General features: G+C 42.1%; 1 protein-coding gene across 4 annotated transcripts in view; it reads left to right on the top strand.

The window, feature by feature from the left end:
- LOC105532832 (E3 ubiquitin-protein ligase RNF103) overlaps positions 1-22,088 on the top strand; it is a 119,811-nt gene that overhangs the window by 54,139 nt on the left and 43,584 nt on the right. Inside the window, exon 1 of one of the 4 annotated variants that reach the window (XM_011971137.1) lies at positions 4,717-4,912. The exons of 1 other annotated variant lie outside the window; for it this stretch is intronic. Coding sequence is in view for 1 of the 3 variants with exons in the window: in XM_011971134.1 (XP_011826524.1) it covers positions 4,868-4,912 (45 nt within the window). In the remaining 2 variants the exon portion in view is untranslated. Of the gene's footprint in view, positions 1-4,716; positions 4,913-5,056; positions 5,122-22,088 lie in introns of those variants that run through there. 2 more of the 4 variants (XM_011971134.1, XM_011971136.1) reach the window with 2 other exon arrangements.

The following is a 22,088-nucleotide window of genomic DNA, read 5'->3' as shown; positions in this document are numbered from 1 at the left end:
CACTAGGGTCAAGACTGACAAATCGACTTTCCCTTCCCAATCATGGAGGACAGAGGTCTGTTTATTTTAGAAGGATTCAGCTAACCATTCTCCCCTCACCCTCTATCACCCTCTTTTTTCTTTTCTTTTCTTTTTTTTTTCTGAGATGGAGTCTCACTCTGTCTCCAGGCTGGAGTGCAGTGACACAGTCTCGGTTCACTGCAACCTTTGCCTCCAGGGTACAAGCAATTCTTCTGCCTCAGCCTCTTGAGTAGCTGGGACTACAGACATGCACCACCACACCTGGCTAATTTTTGTATTTTTAGTAGAGACAGGGTTTCACCATATTGGCCAGGCTGGTCTCAAAGTCCTGACCTCAGGATCCACCGGCCTTGGCCTCCCAAAGTGCTGGGATTACAGGTGTGAGTCACCGTGCCTGCCCACCCTCTTTTTCCTTTAAAGTGAGGCACTCATGTGTGCCTATGACAGTTGTTAATAGATTGAATTGTGACCTGTTAAGATTACGTTGAAGTCCTAACCCCTAGTACCTTTTAATGCGACCCTTATTTGAAAATAAGGTATAATAACTGCAGATGTAAACAGTAAGTTAAGATAAGGTCATACTGAATTTAGGTTCGGCTCTTAATCCAGTATGACTGGAGTGAAACATATGGGGAGAACATATAATTGGGTTATATGTTCACAGCAGATTGGAGCGATGCAGCAGCAAGCCAAGGAATGCTGATGATTGACAGCCATCACTAGAAGGTAAGGAAGAATTCTATTCAGAGTGTCAGAGGGAGCATGGCCCTGCTGACACCTTGATTTTGGATTTACAGTCTCCAGAACTTTGAAAGAATACATTTCTATTGTTTTAAGCCACCCAGTTTGTGGCATTTTGTTATGGCAGTCCTAGGAAATCAACACAAGGATTATTGTAAGTTTGGTGAAGAAAGACTGCAAATGGACAGGAGGTGACTCAAGGTCTGTCTTTGCCTTATCTCAAGTCATAAGTTGTGGGTTGGGAGCCCTTTGGTCCTGAAGTTTAGTCAGGAACAAAGATAAATGCACTCCAAAATTATTACATAAGTCATGGGAGAGAGTTCAATTTCCAAACATTGATTTATATCTAACATTTCCAGGGTCCATCTGTTGTATAAAACAAGGTGTATCTTGGCTTTAGAAAGCCAGAATTCTTGCCAGGAATTGGGTTATGATTTTCCTGCCCAAAGCATTTCATTCGACAATCTACCTGGCAAATGGGGAACAGTTGAGAGCCAGGAAGCTCCTAAGGCTGGATATCTTAGTGAAATGAACAAGGAAAACTGGAAAGTGGAGGAAAAACAGTCCTTTCTATTTTTCATTTAAAATTCAGGGAAGGATTTAAAGCATAGGCATTGAGGTACCTCTCAAGGATACACATCTATTTATATTTTTCAGAGATCAGGAGGAGAATGCACATAAAGCCTTTGAAAATGTGTGCGAACAAACATCTATGTGAACATATGGCAGGGGAGTGTGATCCTGTTAAACACTCGCTGTGTTTGGTAGGAGTAAAGAGCTAGAATGCCTGCTCACTTAGTTCCTCCCACCCCCGCAGATGTGTAAGTCTTAGCAGGTGGGAGGATCTGTGTCTTGCTTCCTGAGGTCCATGTAGGAAGGACAGACTTCAGCCCTAACCTCAACTAAGGAGTGCTTTGTCCAATGCAAAAGCAGTATCAGGACACAAATGGAGAGTACATGTTACTCTAAGGATAGAGCCTAGAAAATGTGTGGAAGCAAGATGCACAGTGCAGAGGAACTGCACTGATGTGTTGATAGGGCTGTCAGTACCTATGAGCTCTATATGACATTGAGAGGCCATGTGCCAAGTCAAACCTTCCTCCACACCCTGCCAGGCCTCTCTGCCATTGATGGCCAGCTTTAGAACAAATGCAGCTTTAGGATCTGAAATGGCTGTGGCCTAAAACCTCCACCCAGAAACTGGGAAGGCTCTTTGGCACATGCTGTTTCTTTTACTCTGGATACTCTTCCTCTCTCTGCTAGCTCCTCCTTCAGGCCTCAGCTTATTTGTCATCTGCTCAGGGAAGAGTCACTGATCAGCACGTTCTTCTTATAGTCAGAATTTTGCACATTTGTAGTAACACAATTTCGTTTACAACCATTGTTTAATACTATTGTCCTTCTCATCAGATTGTAGGAGATTCTTTTCTGCTCACTGCCATTTTCCTGAAGCCTATAGAATGCCTGACATATAGTAGGCATTTGAGAAATACTGTGGACTAATTGGCTATCCAGTATCCACCCACTTGAAAAAAATGCTTATAGTTTATTCTCAAAAAAAGGAAGAAGGGTGTGGTGAAAGAGACTTTAAAAAATTCCACATTTTCAAAGGACTCCTTCAGCTTTAAAATGGAAGGAAGAAAGGAAATAAGGAAGGGAAGAAGGGAGATAAATGGAAAATGAACAAGGGTTATGAAGAAGCAAGTCACAGAAGAAATTCAAGCGGCCAACAAATATATGAAAAGATGCTTATCCAGACTAGTAGTCCGGGAAATTAAAGTTAAAAACAATATTTTATGCCCTTAGATTGGCAAATTAAAAATATTGACAAAATTCACTTTTAGCATGGATTTAGGGAATAAGATTGCTGATATGCACTATTGGTAATTCACAATAGTGCAATGTATATGGAAGATACTGGTATTAAGTTTTAAATTTTTAACTGTGCCTATATTTACAGGATTATTTACTAGGGAAAAACTAGAAACAACTTAATCTTATATAATAGGGAAGCAGTTAAATAAATTATGGTACATTCTTGCTATGGATTGCCATAGGTATTGACACTGATGAAAATCTCTATAAAATTTGTTTAAAAGGAAATTGTAGGACAATGTATACAACATAATATCAATTAAGTAAAAATAGGGCTGGGTGAGGTGGCTCAATGTATATAATATAATCTCAATTAAGTAAAAATAGGGCCGGCCAAGGTGGCTCACACCTGTAATCCCAACACTTTGAGAGGCTGAGGTGGGAGGATCACTTGAGCTCAGGAGTTTGAGGCCAGCCTGGGCAACATGGCTAAACCTTGTCTCTACAGAAAAACTACAAAATCAGCTGGGCATGGTGGCTGGCACCCAGCTACTCAGGAGGCTGAGGTGGGAGGATCGCTTGAGCCTGGGAAGTGGAGGCTTCAGTGAGGCAAGATCCTGCCACTGCACTCTGGCCTGGGTGACAAAGTGAGACCCTGTCTCAAAAACAAATACATAAATAAAAATAAAAGTATATTTTCCAAAGGAAAAGGTTTCAGAAGATTCACACTATATTTAATAGTTGGTGTGAATCCTTTGAGACCTTTTCCCCTGAGGAAGTGAGAATGCGGGTTTAACTTTTCACAATGAACAGGTAGTGCTTTTTTAAAGAGAACTTTATTGAAGTATGATGGACATAAAATAAATTGCACATACTTAGTGTCCAACCTATTAAGTTTTGATACTGTATACATCTGTGAAACCATCATCACAATCAAGATATTATCCATCATCCCCCTAAACTTCGTGTCTCTTTGTAACCCCTCTTTTCTGCTCCTTTCCGACCCCACTCCTATCCGCTAGCAACCGCCAATGTACTTTCTGTCACTACGTATTAGTTTGCATTTTCCAGAATGTTATATAAATGGAATCACACGATTCTGGCTTCTTTCGGTTGGCAGAATTATTTTGAGATTCATCCATGCTGTTGCATTTATAAACATTTACTCTTTTTTATTGCTCAGTACTATTCCTCCGTATGGATCAATCACAACTGGTTTATCCATTCTCTTGTTGATAGACATTTGGATTGTTTCCAGTTTACGGCTATTACAAATAGAGCTGCTATCAGCATTTGTGTACAAGTCTTTGTAAGAACGTATGCTTTTTTCCCTCTTGGGTAAATAGCTAGGAATGGAAGGCTGGCTTTGTTTAGCATTTTAAGAAATTGCCAAAATGTTTTCAAAGCTGCCGAACCATTTTATGATTCCACCAGAGACAGGAGTATGGGGCTGAGGTAACAAATGGTTCCTTCACCATCCTCGGATGAGGTAATGACAGTAACCATCAGCTCACCGTATAGGCCTAATCAGGGACTGTCCGTGCTAAAATGTGTCTAGTTCTCCTTAGTCAGACTCCTTTGAGAGTGTGATTAGGCTCACGGTCGGTGTGGCGTGTAAGACGGCACATACATGGACAAATGTTAGGCAGGAATCGCCCACGCTGTAAAGGGCGATGGCCTGAACAAAAACTACCGCAGCTGGGATGGAAAGGAGAGGGCTGAAGTTAGAACGGTTGGGAGTTGGTAGGAGGGGAGACAGGAGGACGCCTAGGGTTTAGCGACCAGGTGATGGTGGTGCAAGCAGACGGGAGGAGTGGGTTGGCGGGAGGAAAAAGAGGCTATTTTTGGTTTGTCACCTGTGAGTCGCCTACTGGACACAAAGACGAAGCTGTCGGGAAAGTGATGGTAAGTGTACACGTCTGCGTGGAGATCCAGACTTCTGGTGCAACATCTAGGTTTAGGTGAAGTACCAGAAGCAGTTATAGTCAACACATTCGTATCTTTCAGAGCAATCATTTCTACACCCCACGAAAAACACCGAATCCGTGGTCTCCCCTACACAGACACGCCCAGAACATGCGCAATGACGTCAGCCTTGTTGACTAGTATCCCACTCACTCAATTCTGCGCATGCGTAAAGCGCATGCGCACCATCCTCTACTGCTGCCGCTCCCTACTCTGGGCGTCGGCACTACCTCCCTCTCCGTGGGCCCCGCCCAGGCGGCTGCCCGTGACCTGCCTGGGCGCGGGGAACGGAAAGCCGGAAGGGGCAAGACGGGTTCAGTTCGTCATGGGGCTGTTTGGAAAAACTCAGGAGAAGCCGCCCAAAGAACTGGTAAGGGCTACGGCGGCGGCAGATAAGCGGGTGGATCTGTGTGGGGCGAACTGGAGTTGGTAATTGACAGGACACTCTTCTCCCCACCGCCTGCCCGATACCGACCGGCCCCCATTTCCGGGGCCTCCCACTCGACTGGGGGGCCCGGAGGAAGAGTCTTTAGGAGTTGGCTTTGGGGAGCGAGAGCTCCTGGTGCCACTCTCTACCAGGTAGCCGAGGGGTGGATGAAGAGTTTCTTCACCTCGCCACCGAGCGCGTAGGCAGCGACACCGTCCTGGCCTTGGAAACCCCTTCCCCCTGCGCGCGTTGGTACGACCCGCCCGGAACCTTTTCCCTGCGTAGGCCCCACCCCTCACGCCCGTCTGCGGACCCTCCGGAGAACCTTCCCTTGCCCGGAGCGTTGTTTGGAGCTGGCCGGGTCGCGTCTGCCGGAGGAGCCTGGCACCTGCCGCCTGTTCTCGGTCCTCCCCTTTGTGTTGAAAAGGAGACTGTTTCCTCTTTCCCCAGCCCTACAACCTTGTGTTGACCGTTGTTACATATTATAGCAGGGCAGGGACTCGACCCAGAAGGATGTTGCAGAAGATAGCTCTGGACCCAGCTTCGAATTCTCATTACCTATTAATTGAGATAATATTGAGAGGCAAGCAGTTGAAAGTTCCCTGCAGTGAGTCAACCTAAGTTTGAATCCTGCCTTTCCACATCTCACCTCTGTGATCTCTGGAAAGTTCACTTCTCAGTGCCTTAGTCTTCTCGTCTGTCAAGCCAAAATAATAGTAGTGTCATCTCAGAGTAATTGAAGATTCAGGGATGTAAAGTTTTCATATTGGTAGTTAGGGCTAATTCTTTAAATACGGCACAGCCTTGCTACTCAGGTGCCAACCAGCAGCATCAACATCACCTGGGAGCTTGTTAAATCTCCAGACCCACTGAGTCAGATTTTGAATTCTGACAGGCTCCCTAAGATGGGTGTGCACATCAGTGCTTTCAGAAGCACTGCTCTACCACACCTAGGCTTGTCCATAATGGAAAAAAAAATCCTGAAATCCTTTAATAAATGATCTTACCTGTTCAGCTCTAGCAGGCACATTTTAAAAACCAATCTTACACATCTTGCAGTTCCTGGCACATAATGTGCGTTAATGTAAATTTTTTGTTGTTGTTGTTAATCAAAGGCCCTAGAATAATAGACACTCATTTTCGTCAGGAAACTTACTCAGTTTTGCTCCTTGGTAAAATAGAAATCGTGGCGCTTAAATGAAATAACGGTGTAACATCACTTTGGAAACTATAGAACATTATATAGATGCACATTTTGTGACATCTGTATATTCTAAGGTTCTTGTTATTGTAGAAGTGTGGTAGGGAGAGATTATTTATTGCCTTCAGTATTTGACCTTGGCATTACCATTTGTAAATTGAGCTAAGATTATGGAGAAACAAAAAGATCATAGGGAAATGGTTGCTTTACTGTTTAAACTAGTCTCCAGTATATGTATTACTATACTACTATAGTATATTATACACTTAGATTGCTTTTAAATGATAAATACAATTGCTAAGAACACGATGTTAATACACTCTTCAGTAGGGTAATCTACCTGAGAAAGCTGATTGACGCTGGAAAATGGCAGGGTTGATGCATGAGATTGGTTTATAAAACTATGCTTGCCAGAGCCAAACAGGTAAGATCATTTATTGAATAAACATTTTAGGTTTTTTTTTTTTTCCCCCATTATGGACAAGTCTGGGTATTGTAGAGCAGTGCTTCTCAAGCATTAATATGCACACTAATCATTAGGGATCTTGTCAGAATTCAAAAATCTGATTCAGTAGGTCTTGGATAAGGCCTGAAAGTTCTAATAAGCTCCCAGGTGATGTTGATGCTGCTGGTCTGCACTTGAGTAGCAAGATTGTAGAGTGAATTAAGATTAGCCCTAACTGGCCGGGCGCGGTGGCTCAAGCCTGTAATCCCAGCACTTTGGGAGGCTGAGACGGGCGGATCACAAGGTCAGGAGATCGAGACCATCCTGGCTAACACGGTGAAACCCCGTCTCTACTAAAAAATACAAAAAAAAAAAAAAAACTAGCCGGGCGAGGTGGCGGGCGCCTGTAGTCCCAGCTACTCAGGAGGCTGAGGCAGGAGAATGGCATGAACCTGAAAGGTGGAGCTTGCAGTGAGCTGAGATCCGGCCACTGCACGCCAGTTTGGGCGACAAAGCGAGACTCCGTCTCAAAAAAAAAAAAAAAAAAAAAAGATTAGCCCTAACTACCACCACCTTTACCTAACATGTTGAACCAGGCATTGTGTTAAGCATTCTGCAGTGTTGTGAATTAGGAACTATTATTATCTCCACTTTACAGGTGGCAACCGAGGCATACAGTATTTAGGTAATGTGCCCAAGGTCATATAATTTGTGAATTACAGCACCAGAGGTTATGTATTCTAAGGCCTGTACTTAGAACTACCATGCCATTTATGCTGCGTCCCAAAGAGGGATTATAAAGGTGAAATAAGAAGCCAAAGAACTTAATTTCCAGCAAATAAGATAAACATTTTAAGAACAAGTTTGGATAGGGCACCTGATACGGTTTGGATCTGTGTCCCCTCCAAATCTCATGTCAAATTGTCATCCCGTATTGGAGGTGGGACCGGTGTATGAGGTGATTGGATCATGGGAGCGGATTTCTCATGAGTGGTTTAGCACTATCACCCTTGGTACTGTCCTTGAGATAGTGAGTTCTCATGAGATCTGGTTGTTTAAAAGTGTGTAGCACCTTCCCCCTCATTCTCTCTTACTCCTGCCATGTAAGATGCCTATTTCTTTGCCTTCCCCTATGATTGAAGCTTCCTGAGGCCTCCCCAAAAGCAGAAGCTGCTGTGCTTCCTGTACAGCCTGCAGAACCGTGAGCCAGTTAAACCTCTTTTCTTTTCTTTTTTATTTTTTTTATTTTACTTTAAGTTCTGGGTTACATGTGCAGAATATGCAGTTTTGTTACATATATACACGTGCCATGGTAGTTTGCTGCACCCATCAACCCATCACCTACATTAGGTATTTCTGCTAATGTTATCGCTCCCCTAGCCTCCCACCCCCAATAGGCCCCGGTGTGTCATGATCTCCTCCCTGTGTCCATGTGTTCTCATTGTTCAACTCCCACTTACGAGTGAGAACATGTGGTGTTTGGTTTTCTGATCTTGTGATAGTTTGCTGAGAATGATGGTTTCCAGCTTCATCCGTGCCCCTGCAAAGGACATGAACTCATCCTTTTTTATGACTGCATAGTATTCCATGGTGCCACATTTTCTTAATCCAGTCTATCACTGATGGATATTTGGGTTGGTTACAAGTCTTTGCTATTGTGAATAGTGCCGCGGTAATTTTTTTGTTTGTTTTCGAGATGGAGTTTCGCTCTGTCACCTAGGCAGTGCAGTGGCACGATCTTGGCTCACTGCAACTTCTGCCTCCTGGGTTCAACCGATTCTCCTGCCTCAGCCTCCCGAGTAACTGGGACTACAGGTGTGTGCCACCACACCTGGCTAGTTTTTTGTGTTTTTAGTAGAGACAGTATTTCACCAGGTTAGCCAGGATAGTCTCGATCTCCTGACCTCGTGATCCACCTGCCTTGGCCTCCCAAGTGCTGGGATTACAGGTGTAAGCCACCGCGCCTGGCCCTCTTTTCTTTTTATGAATTACCCAGTCTTAAGTATTTCTTTATAGCAATGTAAGAACCGATTAATACAGTACGACATACACAGGTATAGGAGTTCAGTGGTTGGAGTGATTATCTCTAGGCTGAGATGGTCAGAAACAGTTGACCTTTCACTGTCGTGTGTTCCATCCCCTTCCTGAATGGATTCTTGATTATTTAGTAGGATTTTTAGTGTTAGGTGATCCACTTTATCTGGTGCTGGAGATATCCTGCCCAAGATTTTCTTCAAGTTCCTCCTCAGTTCTTCAAGGTACCCCTTCAGTTTTGATGATATGTTTTAGTTTGTTAGAAGAATGTCCATCCACTTTAGGGTCAGCTTCTACCAAGTGCTGCTAGGCTTTCTCTCACATCTGTGACTTGTGACCAAAGAAAGCGTTTTGTCACCAGCCTTGGTTACTTAGCATGAGTCTGTAATTCAAAAAAGTGCCAGTAAAGCAGCGATGGTGTATTAATCAGGGTTTTCCAGAGAAATAGAACCAACAGGATGGATGGATAGATAGGTAGTTGAGAGGGAATTTAATATGGAAATTGACTGGGGATTTTGAAGGCTGAGAAGTACTGTGATATGCTCTCTGTAAGCTGGAGACCCAGAGAAGCCAGTGGTGTAGCTCAGTCCGGGGTTGAAGGCTGGAGAATGTAGTGAGTTGGGGTAGCACTGATGGAGGTCCCAGAGTCCAGAGAGTAGAGAACCTACAGTACTGATGTCCAAGAGCAGGAGAAGGCTATCCTAGATTCAGAAGAGAGCAAGAATCTGCCTTCTGCCTTTTTTTATATCCAGACCCTCAACTGATTGGATGATGCCCACTCACATTGGGTGGGGGCTGATCTTTAGTTCACTGATGGAAATGCCAGTCTCTTCCAGAAACACCCTCATAGACATATTCAGAAATAGTGCTTTACCAGCTATCTGGGTATCCCTCAACCCAGCTGAGGAGATACCTAAAATTAACCATCACAGATGGGAAATACTTTTTTCTGTGTAGAACTGCTGATGCACTGATAAAGTATTGAGAGCTGTATATGAATAAGAAGCCAAGTAATGTTAGTTTGGCCTTTTTTTTTTTTTTTTTCCTTTTAAGGGAGAAAGAAAGTACTTAAGAGGCCAAGTGAAGGAAATTTTTTAAAGATAAGAAAAAGTTGGCAGAAATGGAAGAGGCGTTAGAGAGAGAGGGAATTGACTAAATGCTGTAGTCTCAGCTGGGCATTTTTGAGTTGGGATAAGCTTACAAGACAGCTCCTTCCGTTGGGGGCTGAAAGATGCAGACATGTGGGTCTGGGTCCTGGCACAGTATAAGCAGAGGCTAGGTGTAGTCATGTCACACCATCATGATTGTCACACATGGTACCATTTAGGCCATGGTGACAGGTCAATTCGGGCAAGTAAGATACATTATAGGTGGTTTCTCCAGAGCTCTGATATAACATGCAGCATACAGTGAGTGCTAAGTAAATATTTGTTAAATGACGAGTGAGTGTCAGAATAAAGTTTAATAGGGTTTAAGGTCAGGTAGTCCCAAGATGAGCAATATTTCAAGGAACTCTCTAGGGAAACATTAACTATATTAGGAGCCTCTACAGACTAAAGTCTTTGCCCCTGCACAAACTTTGATGGAGACATCTTAGTGGTGAAACCTATTCTGTTTTAAAGGATGCAAGTAAAGACCAGACTGGGCCTGCTGAGGATGAGGATGCCTTAAAATCCATTTAGAAACCTGTGACAATCTTGGGGTGGGAATCAGGAGGACATGGAATTCTGCTGGAAAGAGATTCTTCTCTTAAACTTGAGGTTCTGCTGGGAAAATTGTTCTGTCTTACTTAGGGACTTCACTAATTTAGTCTTGGGGTAGAGTGCCCCCTTCCGTGGCATCCGAATTCTTATGTGACTAACTTATGTTCTTAGACTGGGTCATGACTCGTGGTTGTGGATTCTATCAGAAAAGTGAAGAAAATGAGAAGGGGAGCTGGAGAAAAAGATAAAGCTTCATTCACTTAGTTCGTACAACAAATATCGAGAGATTTTGGTGTGCATTGGATTGGAATAAGGTTTACAAAAATAAGACACTATATGATGACTTAAAAGAATGTGGAGGAGACTGACATGTAAGTAAACACTGTAGGGAGATAGGAGCAATAATTTAAGCATGTACAAAGTCTTTGATGCCATAGTGGAGGGAGTGATTATTCAGAATGCGGAAGGGAAGCTGGTCAGGGAGGGTCTCTGGGTCTTGTCACAAGTGGCATTCACCAGGTGGACAGGTAGGTATAGGATCAGGAAAGGGGAGGCATCCCTAGTAAAGTGAACTGAATATGCAGGGTTTAGAAGTGTGGAACATATGTTAGAGGAACTAGGGAAAACATTCAGAATGGTTGGAGGATGAAATGCTGTTCTGAGTGGAATGCAAGAGGAGTGATGGTAGTGGTAAGATGTAACATTGGAGAGGTAGTTAGAGGGCAGATTAATAAAGGTCTGTGTGTCATGCCTACTAAAGATGGGAAGCATTCAGAACAGTGGGTTAGGGCAAGAACTAGAAGTAAGAGATTTAGGTAGGGAGGCCGGTTAGTGGCCCAGGTGATAGATGATGTGAGCCTTAGAATGGCAATGGGAATGGAGAGGATAGGATGAGTTTTAGAAATATTTAGCATAGATAGTCAGAATTTGCTGAACTACTGCATGTGGGATGAGTGCAAAGATGATTCTTAGGTTTCTGTTTAACCCTACCCCAGTCAAACGTGTTCAACCCCCTGAATGGCAGTGCCATGAGCTGAAATGGAGAGAATTCAGGAAAGGAGCAAATTGTATGGGAATGGTGATAGTGGAGAAGGAGCCAGAGCTTAGTTTTGGACAGCATTTAAGAAATGAGAGAAGACAGACACAGGGAAATCCTGAAAGAATATTTTTCTCTTCTGCTTTGTGTCCTCAGCAAAATTGTAAACTTAAGAGCAAGGATTGTATTTCTATTTATTCTCTATCATCCACTGGGCTGGCATAATGTTGAACTTCCTCAGGAAGAGTAAAGTGCTCATCAGGTGCTTGTTTCATGGACAGAAGTAGGGATGGTGTGCCGTGTCCCACCCGCATATCCTGGCCCAACGACAGATGAAAGAATGCACTCAGACACAGGTATCCAGTGAAAGAACCTAGGGGACCAGACTGCTCACAGACCCTGAGGAGGGTGTTGTAGTAATCAGGGCCCTGACAAGCCGGCCCTGCAGGCGTTTCACTACAGATTTAATGACAAAGGCTTTGAGCCAACACGCTTGTGGGTAATTAACACCCCCACCTTGGTGGAGAGAGGAGTTCTGCTGGCGGATGATTAAAGGCCAACTTCCCAGGCCTAAGTAAACTAACTTATCTAGATCAGTTTCTTTACATCCCCTTGAGAATCTGGCTGCCTTCAGCCAAATCCTTTTCTGAAGCTTTTGTAAAACCTCCCGACCTTCCATGAAGGTTTGTATCTTTTTGCAATTTTTCCCACCACCGTGACCAATCTCCTACAATGGTGAGAGAAAACACTTGGACATTTGAAATATAGCATGATTAAGCTGATATATACTCAGCTGACAGTGACAGGAATAGGCAGATTTTGATCTAAGGTCACTTGTATTTGTTGCTTTTGGCTGATTTCTAGTTTTATGTATATTTCAGATTGTCTTGAAAGATATACAAAATCCTACATTGCCTCCAGGAGAGGAACTAGGTAGCTGAGGGTCAAAAATGGGAAGGAAACTTATTTTTCACTATTTGCCTATTGAATTTGTTCCATTTAAATGTATTATCTAGTCTGAAATTATCTTAAAAATGTTTTCTGGAGTCAGTATTTTCCTATTTTAAATTGATTTTATGTATTTCTGTTGTTGTTTTTTTTTAAGGATTTGCTTGTTATATTTTTCCAGTCCTTTAATTTCACTCTTAAATATGTAAAAAAAATCTTTAATATTTTAAATTAAAAAAACAGAGGATAACATATCCATTGTGGCAGGCTGAAAAAGTCCCCCACCCCCAAAGAGATCAGGTCCTAATCCTTGGAACCTATATATGTTCCTTATTTGGAAAAAGGGTCCTTACAGGTATGACTAAATTAAGGTTCTTGAGATGGGGAGTTATTCAGGTGGCCCCTAAATGCAATTACCTGTATCCTTATAAGAGGGATTTAGAGGGAGATTGGAAATACACAGAAGAAGAGAAGGCAATGTGAGGATGGAGCAGAGAGACAGCATTGAAGATGCTGGCCTTGAAGACTGGATGATGAGGCTGCAAACTAAGGATTACTGGTAGCCATTAAAAGTTGGAAGGCAAGAAATGGATTCTTCCCTAGATCCACTAGAGGAAGCATGGCCTTCCTGCTACCTTGATTTTGGCTTAGTGATACTCAGATTAGAACTGTGAAACAGTACATTTATTATTTATTATTTATTTGTTTATTTATTTTTTGAGACAGTCTTGCTCTGTCGCCAGGCTGGAGTGCAGAGGTACCATATCGGCTCACTGCATTCCCCGCCTCCCGGGTTCAATTGATTCTCATTTATGTTTTAAGTACTTTGTTACGGCAGCCTCAGGAAACAATACACTTATATACATGCTTACTCTCTTTATCCCATTTTCTTACATCAGCACACAGAATGACAGTCACTGTCCTAAATTTGGTATGATTCCTTTCTGCTCAGCATTGTTTGTGTATTTTGAAAATGAAGTTTATTCATACCAATATATATAGATGTATTTCATGTATTTTAACTCCATGGAATTTGATTGTATAAATTTATGACAATACATTAGTTCTAAGGCCGGGAGTGGTGGCTCATGCCTGTAATCCCAGCACTTTGGGAGGCTGGGGCAAGCGGATCACTTGAGGTCAGGAGTTCAAGACCAGCCTGGCCAACATAGTGAAAGCCCGTCTCTACTAAAAAATACAAAAATTAGCCGGGTGTGGTGGCAGGCGCCTGTAATCCCAGCTACTCAGTAGGCTGAGGCAGGAGAATCGCTTGAACCCAGGAGGCAGAGGTTGCAGTGAGCCAAGATCACCCCACTGCACTCTAGCCTGGGCAACAAAACGGGACTCCATGTCAAAACACACACACACACAAACACAAACACACACATTTATTCTATTGATGGACTTCTAGGTTGTTTCCTTGTGTAATGCAACAATGCTGTGAACATTCTAATACCTGTATGCTTGTGTATTTGTGAGAGAGTTTCTTTAGGCTATATACACGGGAAGTTATTGGATCTTAGGATATGACTTCTTTGTACAAAAATACTGCCAAATTGGTTTATAAAGGGTTGAACTGATTTATACATTTACCAGCAATGTATGAAAGTTGCTTGTCTTTAGATCTTCTCTAGCACTTGTTATTAACTGAATTTTTGACTTTTGCCAGTCTTAGAGGAATGAAATGAATATCAGGCTTTTTCCTGATTACCAGTGAGATTGAACATCTTTATCTTCTCCAATTATGTGACTTGTCATTTCACTATTGTATATATTATCATAAAGACCTTGTCAAGTTTAATTTCTTCTTAAAATAGAACACCTATGAAATGCCAAGTACTTTATTTTAAAATTTTATTATGAAAATTTTTAAATTTTTGGAAAAGTAGAAGTAATAGCAGTTGTTAGTACATTTGGGCTGCTATCACAAAATACTACAAACTGGGTAATTTATAAACAACAGAAATTTATATTCTACAGTTTATGGGGCCAGGAAGTCTGTGATTAAGGCACTGACAGGTACAGTGTCTGGTGAGGGCACTGCTTTTTGGTTCATAGATGGTGTCTTCTTGCTGTCCTCACATGGTTGAAGGGGCAAAAGAGCTCCCTTGGGTCTATTTTATAAGGGCATTAATCCCATTCCTAAGGGACCTAATCATCTCTCAAAAGGCCCCACCTCCTGATACTATCACCTTGAGGATTAGGATTCAACATACGAATTTGGGGACATGCACCAACATTCATACCACAGCAAATAGTACAATGAAAACCTGTATAATCAAATGTTGATAGCACTTTGCTGTTATTTGATATATATTTTTCAGCTGACTCATTTTGAAGTAGATTATAAATATAACACATTTTGCAACATTTCATATTGCATCTCTAGAATATATGGAAATTCTAGATAACGAAAATACCTTCATATCATTGAATATCTAGTCCCTATTTAAATTTTCGCAAGTGTTCCCAGTATGTCTTTTATAACTTTTTAAAACTTAGGATTCAGTGAGGTTTGTGTTTGGCTGTTACTTGATTTTATTTAAAAATCCCGTTTTGGGTCGGGCTCGGTGGCTCACACCTATAATCCCAGCAGTTTCGGAGGCCGAGGCAGCTGGATCATGAGGTCAGGAGATCGAGATCATCCTGGCCAACATGATGAAACCCAGTCTCTACTAAAAATACAAAAATTAGCTGGGCGTGGTGGCGCACACCTATAATCCCAGCTACTCGGGAGGCGGAGGCAGGAGAATCGTTTTAACCAGGGAGCGGGATGTTGCAGTGAGCCAAGATTGTGCCACTGCACTCCAGCCTGGCGACAGAGCAAGATTCCATCTCAAATAATATTAATAATAATAATAATAAATAAAAATCCCCTGCTTTCTACTTATAGCATTGTAAGAATAAAGACTTGTTTGTAAAGTAGGGCATTTGTTTTGTAGAATGTTCCTTGTTCTGGATTTGTCTGTGTCTTGCGGTTAGTTTTTTTTTTCCCCCCAACTTTTAAGTTCAAGGGTATATGTGCAGGATATGCCGGTTTGTTACATAGGTAAACATGTGCCATGGTGGTTTGCTGCGCACATCATCCCATCACCTAGGTATTAAGTCCAGTATCCATTAGCTGTTCTTCCTGATGCTCTCCCTCCCCCCCAACCCTGACAGGCCCCAGTGTGTGTTGTTCCCCTCCCTGTGTCCATGTGTTCTCATTGTTCAACTCCCACTTACGAGTAAGAACATGTGGTGTTTGGTCTGTCTCTTATACACATCTAGATGTGTATAAGAGACAGCCCCCGCACTGGCTGACAGGCCCCAGTGTGTGTTGTTGCCCTCCATGTGCCCATGTGTTGTCATCATTCAGCTCCCACTTATAAGCGAAAACATGCGGTGTTTGGTTTTCTGATCCTGCATTAGTTTGCTGAGGATAATGGCTTCTAGCTCCTTTCATGTCCCTACAAAGGACATGATCTTGTTCCTTTTGTGGTTAGCTTTTTTCTCTACCCCTTGCATTTTCTATGAAATGGAAGTTGGGTCTAAGTTTGACAAGATCCAAGTTAAACAATTTTAGTGAGAATGTCTCACAGGCAACCTGTGTACTTCATAGTGTATCACATCAGGAGGCATATAATGTCTGTTTGTCTCGTAATTAATGATGGTAATAACTTTAGCCACCTGGTTGAGTTAGTGACACACTAGATCTCTACATCATTTTCTTCCTTTTTATGCTAGTAACTAACCTGAGGGGTGATATTTTAGCGCCATGTGAATGTCCAGTTCTTCAGTAACCCTTCACTTAGACACATTAACGTTTATAGATGTCCCTTTTTGGAATCAGCTATTCTATAAGAGTTTTTAGAGTGGTGATTTTTCTAATTCTCTGATTTCTTTTTCATTTTTAGCTGGCAGTCTTCTGTAAAGATCTGTCTCTTATTAGCTGGGGCTATTTGGTTACCTTGACATATAGTTTCTATTGAAAATGCAGGATAAGTGCTTAATGCTTTTTATTTAATTGCTAATATTTAGAATAAAGAATTGGTATAATAGTATCCGGTGGTATCAAATGCATTCTCTCTCCACCTGTGCCTCTCAGAAGCACCATTTTGGACTCATGGATTTTTGTATATTTAGTGTGTTATAGCCCTAACCATTATTCTGTTTGATGCTGAAAAACTTATACATTTGGTCAGTGGGAGCTATTTCAAGCCAGTTCCTATCTGCTTTTAGCATAATTTTACTGATCTTTGAATACCTCCTTGTTTTCTAGCATATATCCTGGTGTGATTTATGAATTCCTTGCCTGAGACCTGAAATCGGCCATTTCTCCAAGATGCAGTGGTTTCTTTTAGCGGAAATGCTATTTAGAAACCAAAATTTGAGTGCACATGATGCTTCTTGCTACTTGAGTGTCCCTGCTTCTAAGCGTTTTTATGGAACAGGACTAGGAAACATGTTCTTTAAAAAATCATGAAGGTGTTTATAGACCAAGTTGCTTTGAACCAACCCTTTGCCAAAAATAACTAAAAGAGCTAAACAAAAAATGTAACTATTTGAAATCACTGAAAGCTACCAGGGCAGTGAGAAATTGCAAAATCAAGATCTCAGCGAAGAGGGAAGCTCAGTTACATGAGCCCAATCTCTTGGAACTACCTTCCCCCTAAAGAGATCCTCTAATTCCTAATGCAGTGGCTGGCAAATAGAATTTGAGTAGAGTTTTTGACAAACCCTGTGGTTGGGGAGTATAAAAATTGGAGTTCATGGCCAGGCATGGTGACTCACACCTGTAATCCCAGCACTTTGGGAGGCTGAGGTGGACAGATCCCCTGAGGTCAGTAGTTCAAGACCAGCCTGGCCAACATAGTGAAACCCCATGCCTACTAAGAATACAAAAAGTAGTCGGGTGTGGTGGCGGGCATCTATAGTCCCAGCTACTCGGGAGGCTGAGGCAGGAGAATTGTTTGAACCTTGGAGGCAGAGGTTGCAGTGAGCACTACTGCACTCCAGCCTGGGTGACAGAGAGAGACTCCATCTAAAAATAAGTAAATAAATAAATAATAAATTGGAGTTTGTAAGTAGATATTCAGGGCTTTTGGTTGGGACTCTGAAAGAATCCCCTTTAGCAATAATAGTGACCTGGAAATAGACTGGCTTTCACAAAGACTGAAGACCAGTTTCAAATAATCTCTATCCCCTGATAGGATTAATTACGATTAGTTAAGAACCAATTGCCAAGACACTGAAGCTGTATGTTTGCCAGAAGCAAATGTAATTCCTCTTTGGAAGAAGACAATATCATTCAGAAACTTAAATTATCCTGCAGATTTTCATATGTAGTTGTTTCTCAGTATCTGAGGAGGATTGGTTCCAGGGTCCCTCCGCCCATACCAAAATCCATAGATGCTTAAGTCCTTGATTTAAAAAGAAAAAGGTAATATTTGCATATAACCTATGTACATCCTCCTGTGTACTTTAATCTCTAGATTACTTATAATACCTAATACAATGTAAATGCTATGTAAATAGTTGTTGCACTGTATTTAGGGAATAATGATAGGATCTATATGTTCCATGCAGATACAGCCAACCATTTGTTTTTTTAAAATATTTTTGAACTGTAGTTGGTTGAATCCACACATACAGAACCCATGGATATAGAGGACTGACTGTACAATATTGAGAATTCCATTCTTAAAAAATAAGTAAATGCCTTTTATTTATTACCATTTATATGGTTACAAATATTATCTCCCAGTTTGTAACATTTTTCTTTTTTTTTTTTTTTTGAGATGGAGTCTCACTCTGTCACCCAGGTTGGAGTGCGGTGGCGCGATCTTGGCTCACTGCAAGCTCCGCCTCCTGGGTTCACACCATTCTCCTGCCTCAGCCTCCCGAGTAGCTGGGACTACAGGCGCCTGCCACCACGCCTGGCTAATTTTTTGTATTTTTTAGTAGAGACAGGGTTTCACTCTGTTAGCCAGGATGGTCTCCATCTCCTGACCTCGTGATCCGCCCGCCTCAGCCTCCCAAAGTACTGGGATTACAGGTGTGAGCCACCGCGCCTGGCCAACATTTTACTTTCTTAATGGAGTCATGGTGAATAAAAATTTGTAATTTCAATATAGATAAAAATAACAAGCCTTTTCCTTTTAGTGGTTATTGCTTTTGTGTCTTGTTTAAGAACTCCTTGTCTAACCTGAAATCATAAATGTGTTCTCCTATACTATCTTCTTAAAGCACCACAGTTTTGCATTCCAAATGTTTTCAGTCCACCTAGAATGAATTTCAGTGAAGGATGGAACAGGAATTCAATCATTTTGTTTTCTATTTGTCTTAAGCCGTCTCTCAGCATGATTCATGGAAAATACCCTCTTAATGGTGTTAGTGTCCTTTGCCTAGTTTGGCATATAATAGACTCTCTATGAATGACTTTGAATAAAGGATAATATTTGGTAGTGTGAAACTCTAGAGGTTCCTTGTGGTTTTCAAATATATTGTATAATTTACTAATTGATTTTTTTATTCTGTACTCCTTATGTTCTGTTTTACTGATCAATTATAAGGGCCTGTCATACTACTGAAATCCTGTCGGCACTAAATTAATATTTGTCGAATTTTCTTTACATCTGTTTTAAATTTCCTGTTGTTTATTGTAGTGGTCTTTACAATTATGAGACTTGCTTGATACATTTTCTTGAGCTGTTTGTCTTAGACTGTGTTTTTTAACTTGAACATAACATTACAGTCACCTGAAGAGATTTTAAATGCTACCTGTCATTTGGGCTCTACCCCTGGCCCAGTTAAATTAGTATTTTTAAAGGTTCCCAGTTGACTTTTGTATAGTTAAGGTGGAGAAGCACTGGTCTGAGACATGACTGGATATTTTGGGTCTTCAGATTTCTCTCAGGTAAGTTTTTCTTTTTTGCAAAGCCCCTTTTGATTTTATAAGTTTAAAAGGAATTTCTCTTTTTGACAGATTTTATGAAACTTTTACTCTTTGACATTTAAAAACATACATAGAAAGTTTCTGAAGATTGTTACATAAGTGTTATTTATGGCTGAAATTTTTTGTCCCATCACATTTTGTATTCCATGCAATTAAATTCAACAGATATTTATTGTCCTTTGTGCCAGGTATTATGCAAGGGCTTGGTGAATAAGAGAAGGTCTTTGACTTTCTGGAGCTTATAGTCTATACTTGTAAGTAGCTCTCCAAAAGAGGTGGGGTATAGGGTGCTGTGCAGTTGTACTGCCTGGAGGGTTGAACCTATTCTGTGAGTCAGGGAATGTCTCCCTGAAGTAACATTTAAGCTGAGACTTTAAGAACAAGTTCAGAAAACACATTCTTTAGATAAACTAGACTTTTTCAAAGTTAAAAACTTTTGTATTTCAAAGGACATTATCAAGAAAGAAGACTTTCTTGAATGGAAGAAAATATTTGCAAATCATGTATCAATGAAAGGTCTACTACTATCAGAATGTATAAAGAACTCATACAACCCAACAAACAGACAACTCAATTAAAAAATGGACAGAAGATACGAATAAACAATTCTCCAGAGGAGATATAGAAATGACTAACAAGCACATGAAAAGATGTCCAATTTCAGCCGGGTGCAGTGGCTCATGCCTTTAATCCCAGCACTTTGGGAGGCTGAGGCAGGTGGATCACCTAAGGTCAGGAGTTCGAGACAAGCCTGGCCAGTGTGGTGAAATCCCATCTCTATTGAAAACTCAAAAATTAGCTGGGCATGGTGGTGAGCACCTATAATCCCAGCTACTTGGGAGGCTGAGGCAGGAGAATCACTTGAATGCTGGAGGCGGAGGTTGCAGTGAACTGAGATTGCGCTAAGGGAGGAGACCACCCTTCATATCGTCTTACGCCCAATTTCTGCCTCCAAAGAAAGAAGAAGTAAAAACTAAAAGGCAGAAATGAAATCCACAGGCAGACAGCCCGGCGCCACATCCTGGGCCTGGTAAAGATTGACCCCTGACCTAATCGGTTGTGTTATCTATAGATTACAGACATTGTATAGAAATGCACTGTGAAAATCTCTATCCTGTTTTGTTCCGATCTAATTACCGGTGCATGCAGCCCCCAGTCACATACCCCCTGCTGGTTCAATCAATCACGACCCTCTCACATCCACCCCCCTTAGAGCTGTGAGCCCTTAAAAGGGACAGGAATTGCTCACTCGGAGAGCTCGGCTCTTGAGACAGGAGTCTTGCTGATGCCCCCAGCCGAATAAACCCCTTCCTTCTTTAACTTGATGTCTGAGGATTTTTGTCTGCCACTTGTCCTGCTACATTTCTTGGTTCCCTGACTGGGAAGCAAGGTGATTGGCGGCTGGTCAAGGCAGCTCCTTAGGCGGCTTAAGCCTGCCCTGTGGAACATCCCTGCAGGGGACTCCGACCAGCCTGAGTGACGCGGATCCTGAGAGTACTCCCGGGTAGGCATTTGCCCCAGTGAGACGCTTCGCCTGAGCAATGTGTGGCAGGCCCCCATGGAGGATCAACGCAGTGGCTGAACACCAGGAAGAAGTGGGCACTTGGAGTTTAGACATCTAAAACTTGGTAAGACTAGTCTTTGAAACTTGCCCACTCCATTTGAGTGGAAGCATGGCCTGATCACCCACGGTGTGCCTGTACTGGCACTATGGTTTTTGTTTTTGACTTGACTTGGGTTGCTTGATACTTTGGTTTTGGTTTTGACCTGGCTTGAATTTCCAGATACTCTGATTTTGGTTTCGATTTGGGTTTGGTGTAAACTACAAAAGTGTGTGTGTGCCCTTTTTACCTGTTGTTTTGTGATGTGTGTGTGGTGTGAGTGTGGTGTTTTGTCTCAAGGAAACATGGGTAGGCATAAAGTAAGCCCACCCCACTAGGAACTATGTTGAAAAATTTCAACAAAAGGATTTAAGGGAGACTATGGAGTACTATGAAACCAGGAAAACTTAAAACTTTGTGTAAGATAGACTGGCCAGCATTAGAGGTAGGTTGGCCATTAGAAGGAAGCCTGGACAGGTCCCCTGTTTCAAAGGTATGGCACAAGGTAACCTGTAAGCCAGGGTACCCAGACCAGCTGCGGTACATAGATACTTGGTTACAGCTGGTTTTAGACCCCCCCACCCCCAACACACAGTGGTTCAGAGAACAGCAGCATAAGCGGCTGGCAGAGGCAAGGAAAGACCAGCAGAGAGAGAGAAAGGAAAGAGACAGAGGAAAAGAGGCAAAAAGAGAGAAAGAGACAGGCAAAGAGGGAGTCAAGGAGAGAGAGAGAGAGATTAAGAGAGAGGCAGAGAGCGAGAGAGAGAGAGAGAAGGATAGAGGCAAAAGGAAAGTCAAAGAAAGATGATTTAACATTAACCACTGAAAATTCCCTTAACCCAGCAGGTTTCCTAACAGGAGATCTAAATCTTAATTGCCATACGGATGTCTGACTGGACCTAGGAGGAACTCCCTTCAGGACAGGACGATTGATGGTTCCTCCTGGGTAACTGAAAAAAATAAAAAACTAAAAGTCTTTTAGCACATGTACCACCCCTAGAATTTCTAGTAAACCAGTACCAGCCTGAAGATCACATTCTCATCAAAGGGTGGAAAGAAGAAAAACTTGAGCCAGCCTAGGAAGCACCCTACCTTGTGCTGCTAACCACCGAGACTGCCGTTCGTACAGAAAAAAAAAAAAAAAAAAGGATGGACTCATCACACCTGAGTCAAGAAAGTGCCACCCACTCCAGAGTCGTGGGCCATAGTCCCAG

This window comes from Mandrillus leucophaeus, unplaced genomic scaffold (assembly GCF_000951045.1).
Source record: "Mandrillus leucophaeus isolate KB7577 unplaced genomic scaffold, Mleu.le_1.0 Scaffold988, whole genome shotgun sequence".
Lineage (NCBI taxonomy): Eukaryota > Metazoa > Chordata > Mammalia > Primates > Cercopithecidae > Mandrillus > Mandrillus leucophaeus.
Note: the sequence above shows the minus strand (reverse complement) of the source record. Positions and strands in the feature narration are given on the sequence as shown.